This window comes from Glandiceps talaboti, chromosome 13 (assembly GCF_964340395.1).
Source record: "Glandiceps talaboti chromosome 13, keGlaTala1.1, whole genome shotgun sequence".
In the NCBI taxonomy this organism is placed as follows: Eukaryota; Metazoa; Hemichordata; class Enteropneusta; family Spengelidae; genus Glandiceps; species Glandiceps talaboti.
The window spans coordinates 6,621,183-6,646,845 of record NC_135561.1 but is presented as its reverse complement, the minus strand read 5'-3'; the positions used below and the strand labels follow the sequence as shown (position 1 = coordinate 6,646,845).

Here is a 25,663-nt window from a genome sequence, read left to right as displayed (position 1 = left end):
TTGTATAAACACTCCGGTAGCATACGCTATCCCTGATTGTGTTAAGAATGCAATTCTGGGCTAGAGAAATCCATTTGACTACATGGTGGAGATGATCATAGCTTGTATAGGACTAGACTAGGTTCTCCACAGAACACAATAACAGCTGACAGTGTGCCTATCTTTATTTAGTGCACTACTGACACACAATAATTTCTTGGGATGCATCAAAATGTTGAGTTCTCTTATCCCTCACTGTCTGCAAGATTGCTGTGGTTTAAGTTTTACATATCAGAATTTTTATGTTTCACGAAAAAAAACCTCCATTTCTACTTGGGTTTTCTTTCAAGTCTCTAGTGATTATTGTAAAAACACATTCGCCAAAAGTTCCTAAATTATGAGTTGATATACTTACTGTGTCTTTTTTGTTAGGATCAAAACAACTGATTTTCCTACAGTCACTGACAACAAAGTCCAGACAGGCGGCATGTGAGTAGTATTCACACACTGTAAATAGAAACCATACATATTAATCCTATTATGCGTAAACAGACATTAAAATTATGTATAAGTGGTATCATTCAGTGAGTATTATTGGGTATGTACTATTGGCTTCTACAGAAAACAAAAACATACAACAGTTGTTTCTAAAACCTGACATAAATTTACAGACAAAAAAATCTCACATGCTGCTCAGAGTCAAATTGGTATTAGTCCATGGAATCATACTTGAGGCATTAATGACATAAAACTAACTGTGATTTTGTGGAATTATACATAAAAAATATTTTTTCTTTGTGACATGATCATAAACGGTGCCATTTCCATCTATCATGGAGTGAACAAGACTTACAGTTTGCAGTTGAAAGCTATCAGCTTAAAAAAAGTATGTTGCGTGTATTAATGGTTAAAGTTTTAGTACCTATATTTGTCTGTGTCAGCATAGTTTGGCAAAAAAGTGATGAGGAAAAAGTGATGAGGAAATTTGTTACTAAACGATCAACCTATTCTGTTCTATGATGTAACACATGTAGATAACAACTACAGTCAATCAATCAATCAATCAATCAATCAATCAATCAAGTCATTTAAAAAGCACCAGTATCCAATACTAAGTACAGTTCACAGGCACTGTACAATAATATCATACATACACATTGAAAGCTATGTGAAATGATCTGTGTTAAGGTTCTTCCTAAAAGAACAAGGTGTGGGCTTGTGACATATTTCCAGTGGCAAAGTGTTCCAGATGCAAGGTGCTGCACACAAAAAGGCTTGCCCACCAAATGACATGACATATAGTACTAAAAACATAAGTTTTTGTGTATAAATTGTCCTGAAACGAAAAGGGAAATGTTGAGGTATCCCTGATGAAAATCTAGTATCATGTAAGTTTAAACTACATGTACAACACACTGAGTGTCCATCTAAATCATTACCTTCACATCGTACAGCTAGACTATCACCCAAACTTCGTCTGCATACATTGCAGAATTTCTTCTTAAATCTATCTGGTTCACCCCAAGTATGTGCTATTGGGTCCTACAGAAGGCAAAAACAAATATACAGCATTAGTTATAAACTCAGCACCGTTGACTAAAAAAGTAACGATAATTTGCATACAGTCAGTCAGTTCAGTTGTGACTTCACTAGGATTTTAAGCCGAAATTAGTATATCACACTATCATGGGTTTGTTTGGTCAGGGAAGTCATAATGAGTTGATGTATGCCTAATATTTACACAGAAACCAAACTCTCATATCACCACCTATTGTCAAATTTAAAAGGTTTTTCCTTGTCTAAATGTTACATGGCCAATGTTACCATAGAAACAAGCCTGTTTACGTACAGAAAGAAGCATGTTTATGCCAATAATTGGTCTAAATATGGAAATTTCAATGCAATAACATGTTTACCATTATCATGACATGTTTTTTTTTATCCACATATTGACTGTGACACAATTTGAATAAATATAGAATTGTTATTTCCTAGAAATTTCAAAAGTTGTGATTCACACCATATAAATAGCTTACTGCTCACAGTGCTAGCACACTTCTTCATTTCTATTCACACCCCTGCTTTCCCTCAAGACAAAGTGAATTTATAAAATCTATGCAAATACACAGTAAACATGTTTCATTGTTGTTTTATACTATCAAACATGAGCAGAATGCTATAGTGGATGTGTTTATATACTACGCACATCAGGACATGCAAATGACACAGTCACATGTACAATACATATAGCAAGCAATTTCACTCTCACACAGCATTTTAAATGGTCTAGTCACAATGGGGTATTATAGCATCATAAATGATATTTTCAAGGTCATAAACACTGTGTGAGATCACACTAACCCAGATACAAAATTTTGTGCCACCATATCAGTCAATGAGATGCTTGATAGAACTGAACAACACCATGTACTTTTAAGTTACCATCTATATCACTGTTTACAAAACTGGGAAATAAAACAGAGAGTTTATAAACTTTCTAAAATAAATATAAAGACTGTCTTACCTTGATTAAATTGGAAGCTATACTTGAACAAGGAGAGATTACATTTTCCAGGCAGCGTTCATGACTCACAAAATTACATACTGTAAGACAAGAGAAAATAATGTATGTATATCAATTGATGAGTAATTAATTGTCAATTTGAAACTAATTTTGAATTGTTGGCAATCTGCAGTTTTTTGCTAAAGGCAGTAAGTAGGGAAAACATGCCCAGTCATTTTACCAGGGATCCCAACAAAAGTTATGGTACATTGTATCAGAGAATACACTTCCACCTCTTTCCCCTATTCTGTTACTGGGGTTCCCCACCCTTAATCACAAAAAACACACACACTAATCTACTACCAATCACAAAGTGATTAAAAAAACTCCTATACACACAACTTATCTCTGAACAGTATCTATGATTTGCTAGATCTATATCACTAATGTCTGAGCTTTTTAAATTTTACTGTTATTAAAATAAATCACTAGAAATATAGTTTTGACATAGTCATAGAAACCATAATATGTTTGTTATTATCATCAAACACATTTTTTAAATATGAATTACATAATTGATATGTACCAGTGATTATTTACATCAGTGTACAGTCATGTATACTAGTGATATTGGTACGGTAATGGCAATAGCGCATTACATGCCTATATGCAAATAACTGTGTGGTTGTTCCACGTACACAAAATCACATGAATTTATGGTAGTATTTATTTGTGTGAAATATGCTGTTTGGATAAATATTATGACAACAGAGCCCATGCTGCAGGAGTTCCAGGCTTAGTACTGGGGGGGGGGGGGGGGGGGGGGAATGTTTTTTGCTACTATTGGATAATTTGGATAAATATTATGACAACAGACCATATGAAGTAAAAGTGCCAGGTTTAGTACACAGGTGTATGGTGCATGTTTTTAGCTACTCAGTTTCACTTACAACACTTGGTACAAGTACAGCCACATATAACATGGCAAATACTCATGCAAATATCCCTGATCTGAGTACTTGACACACACATCATGGGGTTCTGTTCAGTCTAGGTAGGTAACTTTCTGAACAATTTTATTTTTAGGAGCAAATGCTGCAGGTTTGATTCATTTTCTCTATTCCTCCGATGTCTAACTGTAAACTCGACAGGCTGACCGTTCTCTATAGAATGGTTAATACTGAGCTGCTGATTATCAACTTTTAACAACAACAACAACAACAACAACAATCTCAACTAAGGTATTTCTTTCAAGTTTACTTTAACAGATTCATTGTTACCATGACTTTGTCTAAATTACTTTTAGTTGCTAGGGACAGCATTGTTTGTTTGGCTGTGTGTTGCTTTTTCTTTCTTGTGTGTGTTGTAGTTTTTTATGTTTGTTTCTGCAATAAAATAAAACAAAACCAAAAACAACGAAGATGATGATGACGACAACGACAACGACAACAACAACAACAACAACAATTATAGCATTTTAGTAGTTATATAATTTTTGTGTGTAATCTTTTTGTATGACCTCATTTCACTATAATGTCACAAAAACATACCTTTATATTTCACTATACACAAAACTAACTCATGGAAAACTAAATTACTGTTTTGACATAAAAACAATAACAACTTACACAACCCTATTTCACTATTTCTTCAGAATGCATGTTGTTTACTGTCGCAGACCAGTTTCTACCTGACTGTTTGACATTTAAGGTAAATGCACCCACACACACATACATACATACAAAAGTGCAATTCACTCACATGATACCATTACTTTGATACTATAGCTACATGTACATCCAAGGACATCGACACAGTGTAATTTTCAGAGTTGATACACTTTAAGTCAAATAGAATTTCAGGACTTTACAGGAGTTTTCCATAAGTTTCCCAGGAGTATTCAGATCAACTTTGGTCATTTTCCATATTTTACATATTTAATCTGCCATGCCAGGCATACCTGCTTTTTAATACCCATTTCTCACCTATCAACTATGACACTATTGTCTATCATTCAGTTGATCGACCCCCCCCCCCCCCCCCCCCAAGTTTCTACAACCCAGTTACATTTTTCCCTGACTTTCCATGAGTCCTTTTCAATTCCACGACTTTCCAGGCATCCTTTTAAAGTCCAGGCCTTTTCAGTAGAAAACACTGCTTTTATACATTACAATGATATTAGACTGTATTCTCCTTAGAATATTTTCACGAGAGAGATTGGTGATCGATAAACACCTTCTGTATTTGACAGTTAGAGATAAGGAAAGGAGAATGACAGTTAATTGTGTGGCAGCTATAATTTATATGATATCATTCTGGCATAAAATTCAGTGGTTTAACATTTCATTTTCATTTTATCAAGGCAGTACTCAGATATTACAAGTTAGAGATGAAGGGCATGGTGACCTTGTTATTCTGTAGTGTATATAGGTACTTTGTTCAGGAAGAATATAGAACCTAACATCCCATAGGAGTCATGTATAATATTATCTCTAATATATTTTTAATTATCAATATACATACAGCATGAATACACGAGGTCATATCGATACATCAAACTACATATTATAATATAGGTTTGTGAGTCAATGTATTTCAATATACAAATCATTATCCTATAGTATATTATAGCATTACCAATTCCAGTAAATTTTGTGACATCATCGCTGTACATTATTACTGATAATGTACTCCGTTATTGGGGCATCGCGGCTCCGGAACGAGCATAACAATACAAGCTTATTTGTTCTGTTTCTTCATACGACTAGGTATTTTTTCGAAATGTATGTTGTTACTTATTATTGTCATTTCCACTGTTTAAAAATACAACGCATTCATGAAACAAATTTGTCTTCACAGCAGTTCATTGAAGTGTATATGTGTGTGTACGTGTACGTACGTGTGTCGCTCAAGCAAACTTTGCACTCCATAATGGGCTCGGCTGTCGCCTCGCCCATTATGTCGTTCAAAGTTTGCTTTCGTCCATTATGGGCTGGGAGGGCGTACATTATTGTTTAAGTATAGGGCCGTATTATATTTCCATCCTTACATATATGTATTAGGCATAGAAAACAGACTATTCAGGGCTTGAAATTAACATTCTTCTTTGGTAGTTCAGGTAGGCTTCCAATTTCAGAAAATGGTAGCCCACAGATGGTGACCTGTAGTCCCATATTCCTGAACTGAAAAGATAGTTCCTCTAATGGAAATATGTTTGTAAATCTTCTATCCTTGAAACCATCCCATAATCAATGGTAGTCTGAGTGGGCTACAAGCTGCAAATTATGGTAGCCCTGTGACAAGAATTGGTAGTCTGTACACTCAGGACGACTGATAGTTTCTAGCCCTGAGTATTACATTTGCACTTAGGAATGCAAAAGTAACACGTACACCAGTCCTTATAAATCAGTATAATTTTTAACATTTCAAATGACAATTCTTTGACAAAAGGAGTAGGCAAGGTAATCATGGATAACGAATTTGTTCAAGGTACTGAAAGTTAGAACAATATACCATATAAAATTCAAACAAACAATACAATAGTGTATTTTTGTTTATCACATAGCAGCACACGTATATAAATTTATCAGTACTTTTACATTTTAATTGCCAAGTCTATTTTTTTGCAAATGTTTGTGACATAAGATAGTAGCTCATGCAGCGGCTGCTAAGCGGCCACATAGCAGCTCAATGATTATTACGCATGTGCGTCCTATATACTATGTGACTTTTTTGGGGTGGTTTTACACAAGGATGCATTGCGGCACAATGACTAGACATGTGCATTGTATGTACACTATGCGTATTCTCCATGGGGAGGGTGCTATCTACAATATCATCGTGAGTCAGCCGGTCACAAATGAATCTACCCTACGTGAGCTTATGGGCTTTGCCTATTTATGATATTAAAAAAACTAATACAGAGTAAATTAAATGAATAAATAGGTCTGAATATATTACAGAACTAAATATAATTTTTTTGTCGAAAAAGAAACTTTTACAGAAATTCAATGAAAGTGATTCAATTTGACCAAATTTCCCTTTTTGTAATTACTGGACTTCCATGTGTCAAAGATCCAGTCTTTGGTTTGCTTTTGTAACAACTCACTACCAAGGGTAGAGCGTGTTATATCCAGAAGCAACACCTGGATATTCCATGCTACAGACTGCCCCAAACTTACATAACACGTATTGACATAATATCAGTGACGAACCCTTGTAACTCCTACTGATTTAAAGCAATATGGTCTCAACAAAACACAACTCTCCAGGTTTCAAAGCACTATATATATTTCTCCCTATTTACAGCACATCCTGAGGTCCGCATACAATTATGTATTTGATAAACATCTGGCCCATACTCTCATCAATTACTATAACCCTGTCGTTGTAGAAAAGCAAACACATTCAAGCTGTGATGATGCTGCCAGTGTGGGAAGCATATTGCTGTGTTTGATGAGATAATTCCTTGTTTTGACAGTGACCGAGAAAATAGGTCATATCGAAAAGGGGACATGTACTTTTCAGAGCAATAAGCCCCCTTGAGGGAAATGTACTTTACAACAACATGCGGGAGTTCATGAATACTTTTTTAAATGCTGCTTCCTATAACCAATTGTACTTTTAAAGTGTATCATTGCTATCACATTGTAATGTTTACTTTAAATCTATTCACAGCTCTTTCAATTCATTTCATTTTTTTTTCACATTTCAGTTCATGCAGATAACCACATTTCATATTTCCTTTTCATATAATATTTCCCAGCAATATGTTGGAATTCCATCACTGAATGATAATACCACCTTAATTTAGTTTCATTTCAATCTTTCATGTTTACAGTAAGTCTTGCAACTTTCAAGTCTCCATTCACCTATTTTTGAGCCGGCATTAAATCGTATTCACACAGCTTTTTTAATTAAATTCCTACACATTTTCCCACTGTGTTTACAATTACGGTTACAATGATAATTATTATACACAACAACAAATTATTCTTTTTAAATTGTTCAAAAAAAAATGAAGTACATGCTACTTAAATCACACGGATAATTACTATTCCTTCATGTTTATTACATGAGTGAGTCTTATTATACCATGCACAAGCCAAATTATGCAAAACATTAAACATTGTGTAAAATATTTGTTATTGTACGTACAATAACAACACTTTTTTCACCTTTTGCATCTTTTTGCAATGTATTGAGTTATGAACATGTACGTGGTATATGTTATTTCACATTATATTTTCATGTAAAAATACATAGTGAAGCTGTTTTATCAAATAAAAATCCAAAATAAATACCAAATTCTCATCCATATGGCCACTTTAACATCATGTACAATGTCTAATTATTGGTATTTTAAACAATTTTCAGTCAAAATATTTTTGCTTGTCTGATTAATCAATTAATACTCTGGTTGCAGCCAGTACAGGTTTTCATTAGAATGAAAATTGTGATGATTTTGATGGATGAAGTCAGTCTGTTCAGAACAAAAGAACTATCACATATAATCCATATAGCTCCACTAATCTGATAACACTAAAATCGAAAACCTGGTATTGAATCCCTGGCCTTTAAGTTTAAAGTAACAATGTATACTCAACATAAAATATCGTACATTTCTAATTTTAATATTCGTGACCCTTCCCTAAATAGTGCCCCCTCTAGTGGTGACATTGTATCACTTAGGGTCATCTTGTGTACTACATGTACTTACACTGTGATAGCTTATACCTTTTTTTTTATTGTAGAACGGAAGATTTCACAAATCATTTATCATAATATAATCGTTAATAAATAAAATAATATTTTCATATTACTTTGTTATCGCCTCCACATTTTGAAAAATATATTTCTATCAGATGTTCTTTTCAGTTAGAATAATTATTTTTAAAGACTGTTTATTGCTGTTTTTAGAGAAAAATCAGAATTTAAAGCTTCTAATATCTAAAAATTCCATCACAGAAATAGTTATCGTTAAACACATCATTTTTTTTAATCTTTGTAGAAATTTTACATTTACTAATGTCATTTTTATCAATTTTTTTTTTTATGTTCATATCATACCGACTGAATGTTACAATATTGTATCATAAGCAATAAATATGGTCTGATTTTACCTTTGATATGTCCAATCTATTTCCCTTGTCTTTTTAATGTAATTTCAACACATTTCAAACACATTTTCAAAGTTTTGTGAACCACGACAGGCTAAGTCATACCCTGGAGCCACGATCTGGTCATTAATTCTGGTGGCACATATTGCTAAGCGACATTAATCTTTCATAACCTAGAGGTCAAATTTGTCACTTTGAAGCACATTACGAGCATAAACATGGGGTTATTGTGTATAATATAATTGTATCTTCAACCCTGACTTTCGCCGAAAAATGTAACCACAGTAACAGACTCTATCTGTAGTGAAAACAGTCAATTTTACACACCATTTTATCAGTCTGCTAAATTGAATATGACACCTTTATTTTTAATTGGTAATGATGAAATCAGGGCATGCTATATTCTAGTGCAGACACTCTAAAAATCAGTAATGGCAGACACACCATGCGCTGAATTCATAACTATCCATTCTCTGTATGGTAATACAGACAGTGACTGAGGTCTTAACTTTAATAACTGTCAAAATCTTGCACACTAAGAATTGCGTCCAATTCATTCCTATAACTATTGTTCATATCATTTTGTTTTATAAATTTTCTAACAAGGAAAAGGAATATATGATAAACACCTAGAACAAAACAAACCAGAACAAAACAAGTACAGAAGAACATTTAAACATTAAACTTAGTATGAGAAATGAAACCAGTGTGCCCTCTATGACAATTTGATGCGCCACTTATACACACAATTTCTAATGACACATTGAAATTTTGGTGTTCCCCTATCTCTTACTATTTGGTGACTTACAAGAAATATCAGTTTTTGTCACTTTGACTCACAACAACAAAATTTGACTATCATTAGAGGGCATACTGAACAAGACCCATGACTATTTCTATAGTTACAGTAACATTAATTTTGAATAAATTTCAGAAGTTATAAAATGAAGAACTTTGCCAAATATATCCATATATATCAAATATATACATATTTCTATGATTGTAATCAGTATGCCCTTGTTGTGCAACACAAATTTCTTGTAACAAAAAAAGAATTGTTTCTGGTCAGGGCATTTTGTCTAAAGTGGTGTGACGATGCAATTACTTTTTTTTCAACATTCTCAACTCACCTTTCACTCAATCTATTTATGGCAGCTACTGTTCTTTTTATTTAGTACTTTAGATTGAGCGTGTGTGTGCGTGCGTGCATGTGTGCATGCATGGGGCGCGGGAGGGGGGTGCAGATGTCATTTGCTTGTGCATGTTTGGCTGGACAAACACAAATAAACCAGGTCAATGCGGGGGTATTTCAGTGATGTGCATGCTGACCAGTTTTTTGCCTTAACGCAAAGAAATTATTCTTTGTGATGTGTTAACTCACAACAAAAAACCTAGTTGTTACAATTTACATTCACAGCAGACAATTTTTGTCTTTGTTAGTGTGCACAAAAAATGTTTTAATTCTTCTAAACTCAGAATTTTCCTCAATTCCAATAACTTATTTCTATAGATCTACTAATGATTAACAAAAAGGTTATAAATCAAATATTATAATCTTGGATATCTAGGACTTTGTTTGACACAGACGTTATAATTTAATATATGATCTCTAGAAAACTAATAACTTATTCACTGTCAGATATGTTTTTTCTTATAAATTCATGGTTTTGACCTTTTTGCCTTGTTCCCCTTTGTGCAGAACTAAGGCTTAATTATTAAAATATGAATTATTCAATTTGTTTCCTAGAAAAGGTACAGCTTAATAAACACCCAATTTCCATATGTTCTCATTTATAAATGATAACTTGAAGGACTATCACTACTATATTCTGCTATCCTAACTGACATTTTGAGTTTTTGAACTTTCGCTATCGTTCCAAGTCTATTCTGACTACCATTCAGAGCTAGTCTCAAATGGCATTCCTATATACAGCATGATTGGTCGAATACATAATTAGACATATTTAAATCAGGTCACATGATAAATCCATAATTAGAAGAATGCTGATTCTATCTAAACTTACCCTAATGTTTTGTACGCATTATGTGTATAACAGGGCAGGGTTTAACTACTTATATATGTCTGGGTAGATTTGGGAATGGAGTGAAAATTCAAAAAAACTGTCAGTTAGGATAGCAGAATAGTGTAGTAACGCTAGTTGTTCAAGTCTACAGGGAGGCTAGATAAATGAGAATGATCTTCAACAACAAGGTATTATTCACTATGAGTACATTAGTTTCGGTTACCCAGACTCATTGTTGATGCTCATACAGAATGGCTACTGCTACAAAGAGTCTGGAGATATAGTAAACAGAAGTCTTGTGACTTCTGCTTTCGGTTAGGATGAGCGAATATGCATGCAAACATGGTCGTAGATTGAGTTTATAAAATTATTTATTATATAATTTGAAATAACTGGTATCTATTGAGCTAGACTGTCAAACATGTGACAAAGAAGCTTGAACTGCCTGTGATTATATACTTGGTGTCCCCATTCTTGGCTGTGCACTTTACCACGATGCATTCATCCTACCCAAAAGTAGAAGTCATGTAAATTTTGTTAAATATTTCCCAAGACTCTCTGGGCAGCAGTAGTCATTTAGTGATTGAGAGCCCCAACCACAAGGTTCTGGGTAACAATGACAAAATCACCAGTGTGTCCTGTACAATGGTTAAGTATCAGGATTTTACCACATCAAAACACAATAAATTTGTCTGCAACTCAAGCAAGTCTTATATAAAGTTGAAACCCCCCCACACACAACTTCTACTGATGATCCACAGGCACTTGTTTCCTGAGATATGTATCAGAATGTTCCTATCAGAATACAATAAAAATGTTGATAATATTGACGTATTTAGCCAACTATATGAAAGGGGTAAAATTACACTTGTTTCTGTAATCATGCAAGTTTATTCACTATGAAATTGAGACAAGGTTTGCAACAGAACACAATTACTGTACAACATGAAACAAGTGCCTGTGTGATGATTGTTGACCCTTGCCTGAGTAAGAACATTGAATGTCAACTGTGATGAATATTCAAATGCATTAAATGACCTCTGACCCCAAATCATGAATATTCAAATATCTGTATGACCTCTGACCCCAGAGGTGCAATCAACCTATATAAATTCTAATTGTACTATAATTCTTCAAACTGACTAATTAGACAATATGGTGTGTGCTCATCCTGAAAATTAGCATGTAGTAGTTATTAGCTTCCAGGATATTATCTAGTATTTGGTATGATAGATGGACTGTCAGCTATCTAGGGCTTTGTATCACTTTTACCACATCATCTAGTCATCCAGAAAATACACAAACGACAATTACGGTAATAAAAATATCTTTGCCTTGCATCTCAAAATTTGACATTTTCCATATGATATATCATACCAATCTTACTATGTAATTAAATAATGATCGTTAATTATAATTACTCTAAAAAACCTACATAAAAATCTATACCTCAACCATGTGAAATAGCAATCTGTTGTATCAGCAATGTGCTAGTGCCAATTAAGTATACAATATATTCTCAATTTCATATGTTACAATATGATATCATGCTACATTATGTTTTACATTATAGTATATTGAAGAGCAGATTGGACTGAAATTTGGTGGGGTTTCTACAACTTAGAAGTACAAATTATTGACACAATTAGTCCTAACAACCATGACCAAATCCTAAGCAACAATCAAATGCCAGTACATTTTGCAAAGATAGGATTATTTGATAAATGAGTAATCACTCAAAAAAAATGTATGGAAATATGCCAAGCAACAAGATCATGGCAATAGCAACAACCAAATGCCAGTACATTTTGCAGAGATAGCAACATTATTTGCGAGGCAAGTGATTACTAAACATTCAAAAAAAATGTATAGAAATATGCCGAGCAACAAGACCACACCCATAGCAACAGCCTAATGATGGTACATTGCTTAAATGGGCACAGCCTTTAACTTTGTCTTTTGGTGGTTATTTTTATTCAAAAGTTGGTCATACCAAAAGATTTTGGATAATGGCTAGCAACATCTCACAAGAAATGTATTTATGTCATATAAGGTGATATTATGACAACATTTTTTGGTTGCCAATAAATTCAGAAAATACATCATGCTCAGTTTCAAACATCTTTGTCATTTTGTAAGCATTTTAATTAAAACATTTCCAACACACCTTGCTGTTACTAATACTATACATGATGAATTGCTTTTGTTTGTTGTTTTGGGGGGATGAGGGGAGGGGGGGGGGGGGTGGCAGGCTGAAGGATCATAATATTATCACTATCAAAGCTTTGGTTAAATTTTACACTAGGAAAAACTTGTACTGGTAGTAACAGTTTGTGGGCCTTTTGATCAACAATGCCTTTCTTCTAGGTGATAAAGAATAAAGGTTGTGAAAGGTATCTGTCTACTAGTACAACAGCCATTATCTCAAGCTATGCGACTGACTGGCCCCTGGTCATAAAACATATTACTTGTTGATTATACCAAGAAATGGTGTCAATCATAGGAACTTCTGGAGAAAAGCCACTGGGATTAATCACGTTGTGGCTGAGTGGATTAATTAGAAATTTCCATTAAGCAATTTAATTATTTTGACATCCGGACATCAGTAATTTCCCCCGAGGAGTCTTAGAAGGAACACAAGACTACGTCTATTTTATGAAGGAAGCCAAAATAGGCTGGTTTATTGACTATGTTTCTTAGACAGGGGTGGTTCACCCTTGGGAAGAACTAACACACAGATAGTTGCATAGATAATGAAATAGAAATTATGTTGAAAGTAATTGGAATGTACCCATGAAGTGGCGAGATGGAAGTGGCACAAGTTCCTAGTTTAGCTTTGTCATGAGGGTGTGTTATTTTCAAAGGTTTGGGAACATCGGTATGGGAGGGGGCAAGGGAGGGGAAAGAGTTCAAATTTTACCTTAGTCTTAGCTTTGTTACAAAGGTGTACATTTGCTAAGGTTTGGAAACATCAGTCGGAGGGGAAGGGGGGGGGGGAGTGAATTCAAATCTTACCGAGTCTTATGAATTCAGGTGTATTTTCACTGTTTTTGCGACTAAGGTTTGGGAACAGAAGGGAAAGTCTGGTAGAATTGATGACCTGGTTTCATTATTTTGGTGAAGAACCCAAGCGAAACTGGCAGATTTACCTACACGTACTTATCAGTCTTCACAAAAATACTGCCCAGCATAGTAATCACCAAGTTGTCTTTTTCTCAGTTAAAAAAAACAAACATTTTTTATATTCTTTTTGCAGGTAGTCTTTAATAGTTTTTCTAACAAGACAGCCTATGAGTATGGCAACTGACTGTTTCTGTGATCAGCATAAATACAATGCTTTCAACTTTTTCAATTTCAAATCAGGCAAAGCAAAGATAATTTTACATACAGTGTAAAATATGTATGCTCCTTGAGCTCTGCTTGACTTTGAGTCCCTGGTATTGGCAATCAATTCTCGTCAGGGTAGAGTGTATGCCAATTAGCACTGTGTACCATTTATTATACACTGTCAAGCTATATAAATTACGAAAATGCATATTAGAATAACCTATATTGTCTACAGTGTATCATCTAGTGCATTAAGACATAAATTGATAGCTATTTCATTTATGATTAATTTATAATAACAACATACTTTCTGTATCAACTACATTTCCTTAATAAATTGCTGCAGAGTGAACAGGTCCTCATAGAAAACAAGACCACTCCCTAAAACTTCTCACTGCGTATTTTACCTTTAGTTAGTTTATTGTTTTAATAGACCACAACTTTTGAAGCCTTAAACAAGTAAAAACTACCTGACGTATTAAATATTTCCTAGTCCTCTCAAACCCCATCTTGGTATTTTCAGTTATGGAAATCAATCATACCAGAATTTCCCCTATAGGTATGTATGCTACCAGGGTTCCTGAATAATCATGTTTTAATATCTAAGTCTTAGTTTTTACAAGTCTAGATCACTCTTCATCTGTGGTTTTGACAACCTCTCTCTTTAAAGAGATCCGATGCCACGAACAGTCTCGAGACTCAATTTCAAGCAAGCCAGGGTTTTCTACACTGGTTCATATTCCTATCATACTTGCATGGACACAGATTGTCATATATGACATACGAACAACTTGTAAACCCCTAAACAAACCCATTCTTTCCATAATGTCACAAAGTTACTAGTCTAGTAGTAATATGTGTATTCGTCTTCCATATCTTTCTCTTCACAATAGTCAAATGGACATATCCTACTGAAAAAATCTAGTTAAATCTCCTGCTGGGGACAGCTGTAACTGGTTACTTGGTTCAGTTTACTACAAACTCAACCTCAAGTCTTAAAGTAAGTCATGCGAGGACAAACTAATGTTATCACATTTATAACAATGCTCCACAATAAAATTAAACTAGTGCTGTCGGTGGCAAGAATGGAATTCTGTGCTAGAGAAATCCATTTGACTGCATGGTGGAGATGATCATAACATGTATAGGACTAGAACCTATAAAATTGTGACACACAATGCAAAAGATTAATGGCCAATAAAGGACATCTTGACCTAGTTGTTACTATCAGAAACATCTGCAATTCTAATAAGTTACACTTATCAAAGTACAGGGTATTAATATTATGAAACAAGGTTAATTGGATATCCAGGAACACAGAATTAGGTTGCAATGACTTTTCCACTCAATATGCTGCATCCATACATTTCCAAACTTCTGATATTTGATGAAGAAAAATGATTCCTAATTAATAGGATTGAATTATCAATATCCATTAGATGTAGACCTGACTCTATGCAATAAATTTCCATTTTTTTTCAGACTTAAGGATAATGTCTATTATCTTAGTCATACAGACTCAGTTATAATGCATACTGTTATTTCTTTTTTTCCAAATTACAAGGAGTCTACATCTTTTCAGGACTTAAAAACTCCAACTAGATCTTTTTTTAAAAACGGTTTAGTTAGCTATAATGATACTGTACACCTTGTGGGACATTACAATACCTAGAAGTAACTCTGTATGTAGCTGTACACATTACATGGTGCAATAATCATGAAATGTACTGTAAGGTGATAGCAATGATAACGATAAAAACACAAAAATCAGTGCCTCTGATGACCAGGTCTCTTAAGTGGTTATTGAGGTCAGGTCAGGTCAGGTCAGGTCAGATCAGGTCAGGTCAGGTCAGGTCCTCACTGTGACCTGACAAATTTCAAAAATCTTTAAATATTGAGATCCACTGGTGACAGCTGCTTCTTAAGACATTCTTTGAAATGACAGCTTGTACCCTCTATGCCTAGCAAGTGTCAAACACGTAATAGTAATCTCTCTAATTTTCCCATACATACTGAAGCCTTATGTAATTTATAGGGTTCAACTTTTCAATGCAAGTAGAAACACTCAAAACAAGATAACACCATTATCGTTGTGTAGAAAGTTTTACAAGGATTGGGAGCCATGTATTGCATTTGCCCAGGGAAGCATGCATAAAAATTCAAGATAAAAATCAAATTTAGGTGACCTTGCTTAGACCCGAATATTTAATATTTTAATGAAAACTACCATACATATATATTAGTATCAGAGCAAGAAAATATAAACATTATACCAGATTTAAGCAACATTTCACTCGCAATAATCAACCTCCATATTAAGATTATCAGGTTTTTGAAAAATGCTTGCATACAGCTAATTAATGCAGTAGTTAATTTCAAGAGAGTCTCAAAATTGACATGGATTGTGTCTGTCTCTGAAATTTCATTCTCATGGTATAAAATGCGGCTACATCGTGATCATGATTGCAAATTGACACAGCATGTACATGTACATAGTATCATGCAATGTCTCTATTCTCATATTTTTGTCATGTGTCGACACGTACTTCGAGCCAAGTTCAAACTGCAAATTAGGTCAAAGGTGATTCCAAGGTGACACTGTGCTAGGCTGGTACAGTGCCCTCTATTGGTGACACAATAAAAGAGACTGGTATGCACAGAGGGTATAAATTCAATAAACTGGGTAGAAATTAGAATCCTACCTGGTGACACCACTTCCAGTAAGACACACAAAATATACAACACTGAACAGCAAAATCAGCAACATTCACAATAGTCTACCTACCACATGTCTTCTAACTTATGAAAGCTTTTTTCCCATTAGTGACTATAAAAGGCACAATATGCAAGCTGTGATGATGGCTTTTAATTTTATCAATAACTGTAAAAGGGAGGATTTTTGTGGCCTATTATAAAATCTTGGTAGGAAAAGAATTGAATTCAGGACAAGGGCGTCACTATACAAAACATACAACTAACACAGACAATTTGCATTTTTTTATAATTTAGCAAATAATATTAGGGAGTTCAGTGAAAAATTTAGATCCATAATAGCAATATTTTAATACTAAACAATTATCATCCTATGAAAGTGTAGTAAAATAAAAAAAAAATTATTGAAATTGGTCCACCGGTTCAAAAGTTATCACACTTTTACCGCGCTAAAATTTGCCTGTTTTTGAGAAAATTGAGTTGAAAATCTCTAAAAACTGACAATTTCCTCATTTTAGAGGAAGTTAACTTCATAAAGACTGCTTTCATTAGGAAAAATGTTTAAGATACTGAAAGAGTTTTACCCATTTAAACAATCTTTACATGATTTACACAAAATTTTCTTGTATTTTTAAATTTTAAGACAATCAAAAATGCTAAATATTTCATCTGACTTAGTTTTTTTCAGTGCGGCACCATTGGAAAACATCAAAATCTTAAAACTTTGATGACTGTTAACTTCAAAATAATTCTCTCAATTTAGCTACAATTTTCAGACAACATAGTTATTTAGTTACAAATTCAAAAAATAATGTCAAAGATTATATTCCGATTATAGTTTCATATTTTCAACTCATTGAAAATCATGAAGAGCCCTGTTTTCATTATGGAATGGCGGCCATATTGGCGGCGGCCATATTGGATTTTTAGGAATTTTCATAAACAAACTTTTCTGTTCATGTAGTTTATGTTACTAATTTATACATTCAGCAAAGTGATAAAATAATTGGATGTTCATATGTATCACATTTAGTGATTGAAAGTATCAAATTATTGGTATTAAAAAGCGGAATGTCGCAATATCATATAGTTCGCAAGAAATCTGGCAAAAATATTCCAAAATTGAAAATTTAAAATACGTAATATTTCACTTTACTGCCCTTATATGATAATAATCACTGTTGATACTCTTGAGCTACTAATTGTGAGTACAAATTCAGAAAATCAGTCAATATTATTAGGTTTTAAGAACTTTTGGAGAATGGTAAACTTCACAAATATTTTATTAGACTTAAATTTTAAATATGTGTTTTGGTGCGGCACTGACAAATTTGTCATTTTTCGCAACATTCAGAAGACTATAACTTTATAATTATACAAGATATCTCCTTGGAATTTGATCCAATAATCAATAATCAATACTTGATATAGTTGTATCATTTCAAGTTGCAAATCCCAAAGATATGATTTGGTAAATCGCACCGTATAGTATAGGCAAATATCCCTATAATGCAAGAATCAAATGTCTGTACTGTAACTCAAAAACTATACATGGTACTTTGATGAAATTTGATAGACACACCAATAACACCTGAATGTAGTTCTAAACACTTCTAAACACTTCAATCATTACAGTACAGCTTATAATTAAGTAATTTTTCTACTTTTCAAAGTGTTTAATTTTCAACATGAGTATGCAATTCAATATAAATTTACATACTTGTATAATTCATTTGTCTCGTGCGTATGATATTGATTTTATCTTAGACAGTGAATGACCGTGAATTTAAATGTATGCAGACCTCACATGATATCATAGAGAATAGTTCAGAAGATCACTAGGCATCCACCCCCCCCCCCCCCCCCACTGAAAGTTAAATGAAAAAGTATTTGTTCTTGATTGCTATGTATGACTTCTCTTCTTCATCAATGATTCTTACTGAATAAGCTTATAGAGTCTCAAGGTTCAACATGAATTTCCTTTAAAAATTTGGGGTCAACTGTTGCAACATTGGCCATTTAAAAGAATTCGCATGACGATATTCCTTGCAAGAAAATGGACACCGATAACAGATGGGGTACAAGAAGTTTCAATGACTTAACCAGCAAACTAGTCATCTTCATCTATGGGCAACATGCATGCCACATTGTGTTGTTTGTGTAATACAAAACTGATACGTCCTGTGCACGTTCTTGTTTTTCTTTTCTTCTCTCTCTTACTAGTCTTAGCTATTTGTTGTGTTGTTATTATCTAGTACCTTCAAATTGTTATTAATATCATCAACAAAATTTGGTAGGTTTGTTTGTTTACAAGTATTGTCTTTAAAATGTCAACATGAAACAGAATCTGGTCTTTATTAAGTGCTTTCACTTGTTCACTTCTCTTCATCTCTCTTAGTTTTTGCTCTACTTCTAATTCACTTTTCCAAACCCCATACTTATTTGAAATCCTGTGTTCCAATTGAACTGTCTTCTGTTGTTTTCTTTGTAGTTGTTCTTGCTTCATCTCCTTCCTGTAATTTTGTTCTTTTCTCTGTTTTGGAGCTTCTTCTTTTTAAAAGTATTTTGTCTTCATTTTTTTTTTTTGGGGGGAGGGGTAATAATATATGATGTGGTCTTATCTCTGGCAGATATTTTACATAACATTTCTAGTACACATTAATCTGACTACATGTATAGCATTTATAAAGACAAAAAAATTACCTTCCCATACAGCAAGTCTCTATAGTGTCGTCTTTAGGGCACATTAGAATGTATTCAAAAATAAATAAATTTGAAGGTTATCAACAGTTAGAGTAAAATTTCGTTACTAATTACATGTAAAAGCCGCTTAGTCTATTTTCATGTCTATGTACTTCCGGGTTGACGGAACGTGATACAGTCGTTCTTATAGTTACTAAGAAATGACAAAACCACTAGTAAAATAAAGTTCAGGATTTTAATTTTTCAAACTGAATACCAATATCGACTACACATTCAATAACTGATTTCGTGTATTTAGAAATGTCCCCCCAAACACGACCTCGCAACACGAAACACGTAACTGTGTTAGCACTGCAGTACATGGCAATGTACATGTAGACTGTAAGTTGTACTACTACTGGTAACAATTACGATCGTCACTGCATGTAGGAAGTACAAAAACATATAACACGATGTTTTCTTGCTGAATAAACTCATCGAAAGAAAATGAAACAAGTATTAGACCCACAAACTAAAAGCGATTATTTGTAATTCGACGCAACGATAACAACACGATCAAATTGCATCATCGATTTTGACAGCCGCCATTAGCTTCACTGAGTCCGTTCCGATGAACGCCCGGTCGAACGCTGACGTCCAATTTGTACCGCGTTTTTATAAAGGGAGCTGGTCAATAACATACCAAATAAATAACCCAGAAACGTAGTTTAAATACCAAAGGATCTGAAAATTACTGTTTAAAAAGACTACGCACCGTACATAAATACGAAATCACGCGACAAAAACTTCAACCTTACTTTACTACTATAGATGCTGGCCTGACCCGTATTAAACACATATCATCTTACAGCTAATTTTATTGGCTATAATTTTAGCTAGGTTTGAAAGGTCTCACTTGATTGGCTCACCCTTCGCTATTCCCGTTTGCAAGAGACACCCCCGCCAGAATCAAGTGCCACGTAGTACAGCAATGGCGCGAGGCCGCCTGTTGGGCGACTTTCCCACCGGGCGTGCTTTTCGAAAACTACACATCATAAGCTTTTATCGCGCGAAATCATTGAAAATCTACCCCCTTTCAAAAATAATCGTAATTTTATCGCGAAATGACAACCGGAGTGGGTTGAAATAGCAAATTAAAAATCGAATGAATTTTACAGTGACCGTGAATTCGTATGGCCGCCATTTTGAATTCTGAACTCCCTAATAATATGGAACAGATCAAAACACGTTAAAGTATGGCCCTTAATATGGTGCTTATGGGGGGGGGGGGGCATGAAATGAACAAATGGGATAATCAAGCTTCACTTAGAAGTGAACTATCTGCAAATGGAATGTTTTTTAAAACTGTTTTGTTAGCTATAATGACTTTAATACTTGTAATATTGTACACCCTGAACAGTACAGAATCACTGTGAGTAAATGTAGCTGTGAAGCTATGGTATAACACATCCAATCAAATTTCAAACTGATATTTTGGTCTGTACCCTTAATTAAGCCCCTTCCCCTCCCCCTCTCCCAAGGCACATACCTGTTTAATACAGTACTACTTAATCAAGGATAATATTAACCTCTAATTAGCATGTACATTGTACAATGTATGTCTAATCATAGGGACTTTAACAAATTTCATTGAATATATTGTTGGTTATCTAATTGAAAAAAAAAGTAACAACAGATTTTGCATATTTACAATTAATTAATATTAATTCATGTTATAGAAACTATTCTTCCCCTCCACCTAAAAGCTATGCCAGTACAAGATAGGACACAATGATTTTTTTAAAATGGAAATTTTCTGTGTATGCCCCCTCCCTCCCTCCTATCCCTCTCCTCCCCTCCCTAAAAACTATGACAGTTCGAGACAGGACACATTAATTTTTACAATATGGAAATTATCTGTGGATGTAATTATCAATCCATACATAATACACCAAATATGACAGCAATAATAAAACTAAGAGTTGATGAATATTTTTAGAAATATAACATGATTATTCCTAACCTAGCAATGACATGAACAATTTGCCCTCAACACCTTTCCAGAAGACGGTTAAATGAGTGTAATATTTTCATAATTATATTTTATTAGTTTCTGTCTGCAAAGAATCAAAAATGTGTATAATAATACAATAATATATAATATATATAATTGCCATTTGAAGATAATATAATATAATATAATATAATATAATATAATACAATATAATAATTATATTATATTATAATATATTATAGAATAGAATAGAATAGAATAGAATAGAATAGAATAGAATAGAACAGAATAGAATAGAATAGAATATTTTGAAATTTAATATGACCTGTAGAATAGAATAGAATAGAATAGAATAGAATAGAATAGAATAGAATAGAATATTTTGAAATTTAATATGACCTGTTATATATTACACCATTGCCTGAGGTTGTACATAATTATTAATTGGCAATAACATTTTCCTTAAAAAATCCACCTTTACATAAAATTGCCATCACTATAAATATTTAATGAAATTGATCGTATAATGTATTAATTTTGAGTCCCCAACCTTTATATTGAAGATCCCATCAAAATGGTGGTAAAACTAGTGGCACAAATAAAATGTAAATTTTTCAATTCTTTCCTCTCGGTCTCCCATCATTTCTATATTTTAATTTCACCAATAACAATAAATTCATAACCGTGCATAATAATATATTCTTTATGGGAAAATTAATATTTCAATTTCCAATTTCTAATTCCCTATTTCTCAGTGCATTTTAAAACTAAAGCAAAAAGTATTAAGTAGGACCTTAAAATAAAAGCTATTCAATAAAATAACCATCATAAATCAGTCAATTTTATAAGAGAATATCATAGACTCAAAGATATGAAGGTGTCTGTCATCATTATGGAAATAGGTTGTGATGTCGGCTTTTATTGAAAGCTATGCTAACATTAATGCCATGCAACAGTCTCACTGTGCATAGTATTGAATGGCAAACGACCTTTGATATTTCATAATAGGTTCAGGGGGTCAAGCAGAACAAATTGCCACGGCAACAGAAAATGAAGATGGATAAAATTAGATACCCTGGTAAGTTTCTTCAATTGTATGTATTGAAATGTTGATTGTTCTGACACAGCTGACACTGACACACACACACACACACACACACACACACACACACACAATGTATACATACATAAATACATACATACACAAACATACATACATACATACATACATACATACATACATACATACAATTACGAGACATTCATGCATGCATGCATGCATACATACATACATACATACATACATACATACATACATACATACATACATACATACATACATACATACACACGCATGTATGCAAGCAAGCACGCAATTTGATGTTTACAATAGAACCTGTTCTGTAAATTCCTATCCTTAATCCTTAGTTTGATTACAACCACAAGCTACACATGTACACATACATTGGTATAATGAGTTCTATGGTATCCGTCTCCTATGTACATGTCAGCAGGCCATGGATAATATAATTTAATTGATATACTCTGACAACTCTTAACTATGTGAGGCCATGACATACAGACCTAAGGTGACATCTAAAAGACATTCATTCCATCACTACATCACAATTTCCTTTTACTACCTTGAACTTCTGTTGATTTTACATCAAATTTTATAACCCAACACAAACTAACCCTGACTTTATTGTAACCCCGATAATATAATTGAGATGTTCTCAACATATGTACAAAATGTCTCTAGAAAAATTCATCTCCGTGACATGATTCATACCCCCGGTATGTCTTTATGACAGAACTTACACTGGAACTGAGGGCACTGTGGGGTTGGATGTTTTTGTCAGCCTAACCAATCAATCACAACATATAACACTGACTGTACCTTTGTCAGTACAGATATTTTAATCTCATTCTGATGGCATAATGACAAGTTACACTAAATTTATCTGGTAATGCATCCATAACTAACTTAGGAAGTTAACTCTTTTGGGCAAGATTTCTAAAAAAATAAAATAAAATGAACACACATTTTAATGAAGTGATTAATATCCAGATCTATGAAAACATGCCGGACACATGAGTTCACAAATAAAATAAAAAATAAAAAATAGAGCCATGCCTTGTGTTCATCTGCATATCACTTTGTGTGCATGTGTGTCATCTGCATATTCAATTCATTTGAATGCCCAATGGTGACAAACAAACTCATTTTAGTTACCAGCAGTGTGTCCTTTAACTTCTAAGCCAATTTGATGCACCAAAATTTGGTAATCCCCTATCTCTTAGTACTATGACTCACAAGAAATCCTAGTTTTTCTCATTTTGACTGACAACAACAAAATTTGGCTATCATTAGAGAACACACTGTGTGACGGTGAATATTGTCAAATCATAGTAACAGCTTTTTGCAAATCTAGTTACATGACTGTGTAGATAGAGAGATTTGAACAGAATATACCTTAAGTACCGTAAACAAACTACATCTTGACCGGCAACAGGTCTATGCTGCTTGGCAATAACAGTCATTAAAATTGATAATACCTAGCAAGGTGAAACATTTCCGTCAGATTTTTGGGGGCATGTGTTGTATAATTCCATGTACCATCAGAATCCGATTTCTTTCCTCACAAAAAAATATCCATGGTATTATTAACTAAATTCTATGATTCCAAGTTTTGGCACTAATACCACTGATAATAGATTAAACATGTTTGGACTTGAGCTGAAACCATATGTGTCACTTTTTACAAGCTATGCTTTCAAACACATAATACTAATGGCATATATATCAATCACACTGTCAAACGCCGTCATTTCAACATTTTAATACACAAAACCATAAAAGTTACACAATAGACAAATTTGACGAAAGTCCAACAGTTGTTAGTCATAAATCCAAACGATTTATATTTAGATACAACTAATGGCTAAACTAAATGTTCAGTTGCTAGCGGAAACAGTTAACAGACAAATATGTTTCTAAATTAGACTATATTGTCAGATTATACAGATTGGCACAACACAGATTTATAGTCAATGTTTACACTCATCGGCATCCAAAACTTTCAATTTTATCAAAACTACATCAATGATAAATTGTTTTCTGGTACTGTTAACCCCTTCAATACTGAAAACATTCCCGCCAAAATTGTGCGGACAAAATTCTTGTTTTATGTAAGTTTTTGACATATATCAACTTCATTTTAGACTAAAATTAAGGAAATGTTACTTCCTAATAAAGTAATATTATTGTAATTATGAAAATATTCATATAAATTGGGTCCCCCATATTATTTAAAACTCGTCTCTAGTCATGAAAGGGTTAAACTGTTTCTCCCTTTAAGGACTTAGTTTCTAGTACAAACTACGTACGTTAATTTACATAAATTATAATTTCATAGGGTGTCTGTGCAAGATTTCTTTCTACTTGTATTTTCACTTTGCATTAAAAAAATATAGGATAACCACAACCTACTTTTTTTAGGGATATATCTTGTAAAACTATCAATATGAGAACTGCAAAGACGTTTTTGCAAAAACTCAATCTTTGGATTATTTAGGAAACTTTTACGAAGAGAATTATCTAAACGGTTATAGGAAATCAACTGCGTTGCTTTATCACAACTATTCATACAATTGCTTTCCAAGTACTCTACTGATTACAACTTACACTATCTGACAATACAGTGAGACATCACCTGACAGACACATGACCTAATTACCTATGTCATGTGACCATATCTGATTACCGAGTGGTCTTTGGAAAGCCACAGTGGTGTTTCAATCCAAAAAGCCTTTGTGTGATATAGAAATTAACTATCAAATTATATTTGAATATAAATTATTTCAATAGAAAACTTTGAAATTAGACACTGAAATTAGACTGGATTCCAATATCACAATATGGTTACCATAATAATTAGAATATGATGTATTGGTACAACATACAAATATATCAAACATGGCAAAATATTTGAAAAGCATGATGATGTGATACTTAGTAATTATTAATCTTGGGTTATTCAGACTCTCACTGCCGGGGGGGCTCTACTAGGAGACCACCCAAATCACAGTCTGGGGAAATGTAATCCTAAATCGCACGCACTGGATCTCTGTCCCAGGGCAGTGCATTCTGGAGAATACTTCATGTCCACCATTGCATGCTGAACACTTCACATGCCTTCGCGACAGGTTTGCATGTCTCAAGCAACTGATACTTGTAAATTACAAAGAAAGGGTCTTGTAAGCCAAATTTTTCATGACTTGGAAGAAATGTACTTCGTGT

At 33.6% G+C, this 25,663-nt stretch overlaps 1 protein-coding gene across 1 annotated transcript in view; it reads right to left on the bottom strand.

Moving 5' to 3' along the window:
* The window catches only part of LOC144444988 (diacylglycerol kinase theta-like), a 71,272-nt gene that overhangs the window by 27,006 nt on the left and 18,603 nt on the right, over positions 1–25,663 (bottom strand). Inside the window, exons 2-4 of the mRNA XM_078134538.1 lie at positions 2,504–2,583; positions 1,419–1,521; positions 395–486 (exon numbers count right to left, since the gene is read on the bottom strand). Coding sequence (XP_077990664.1) covers positions 395–486; positions 1,419–1,521; positions 2,504–2,583 — 275 coding nt within the window. The remainder of the gene's footprint in view (positions 1–394; positions 487–1,418; positions 1,522–2,503; positions 2,584–25,663) is intronic.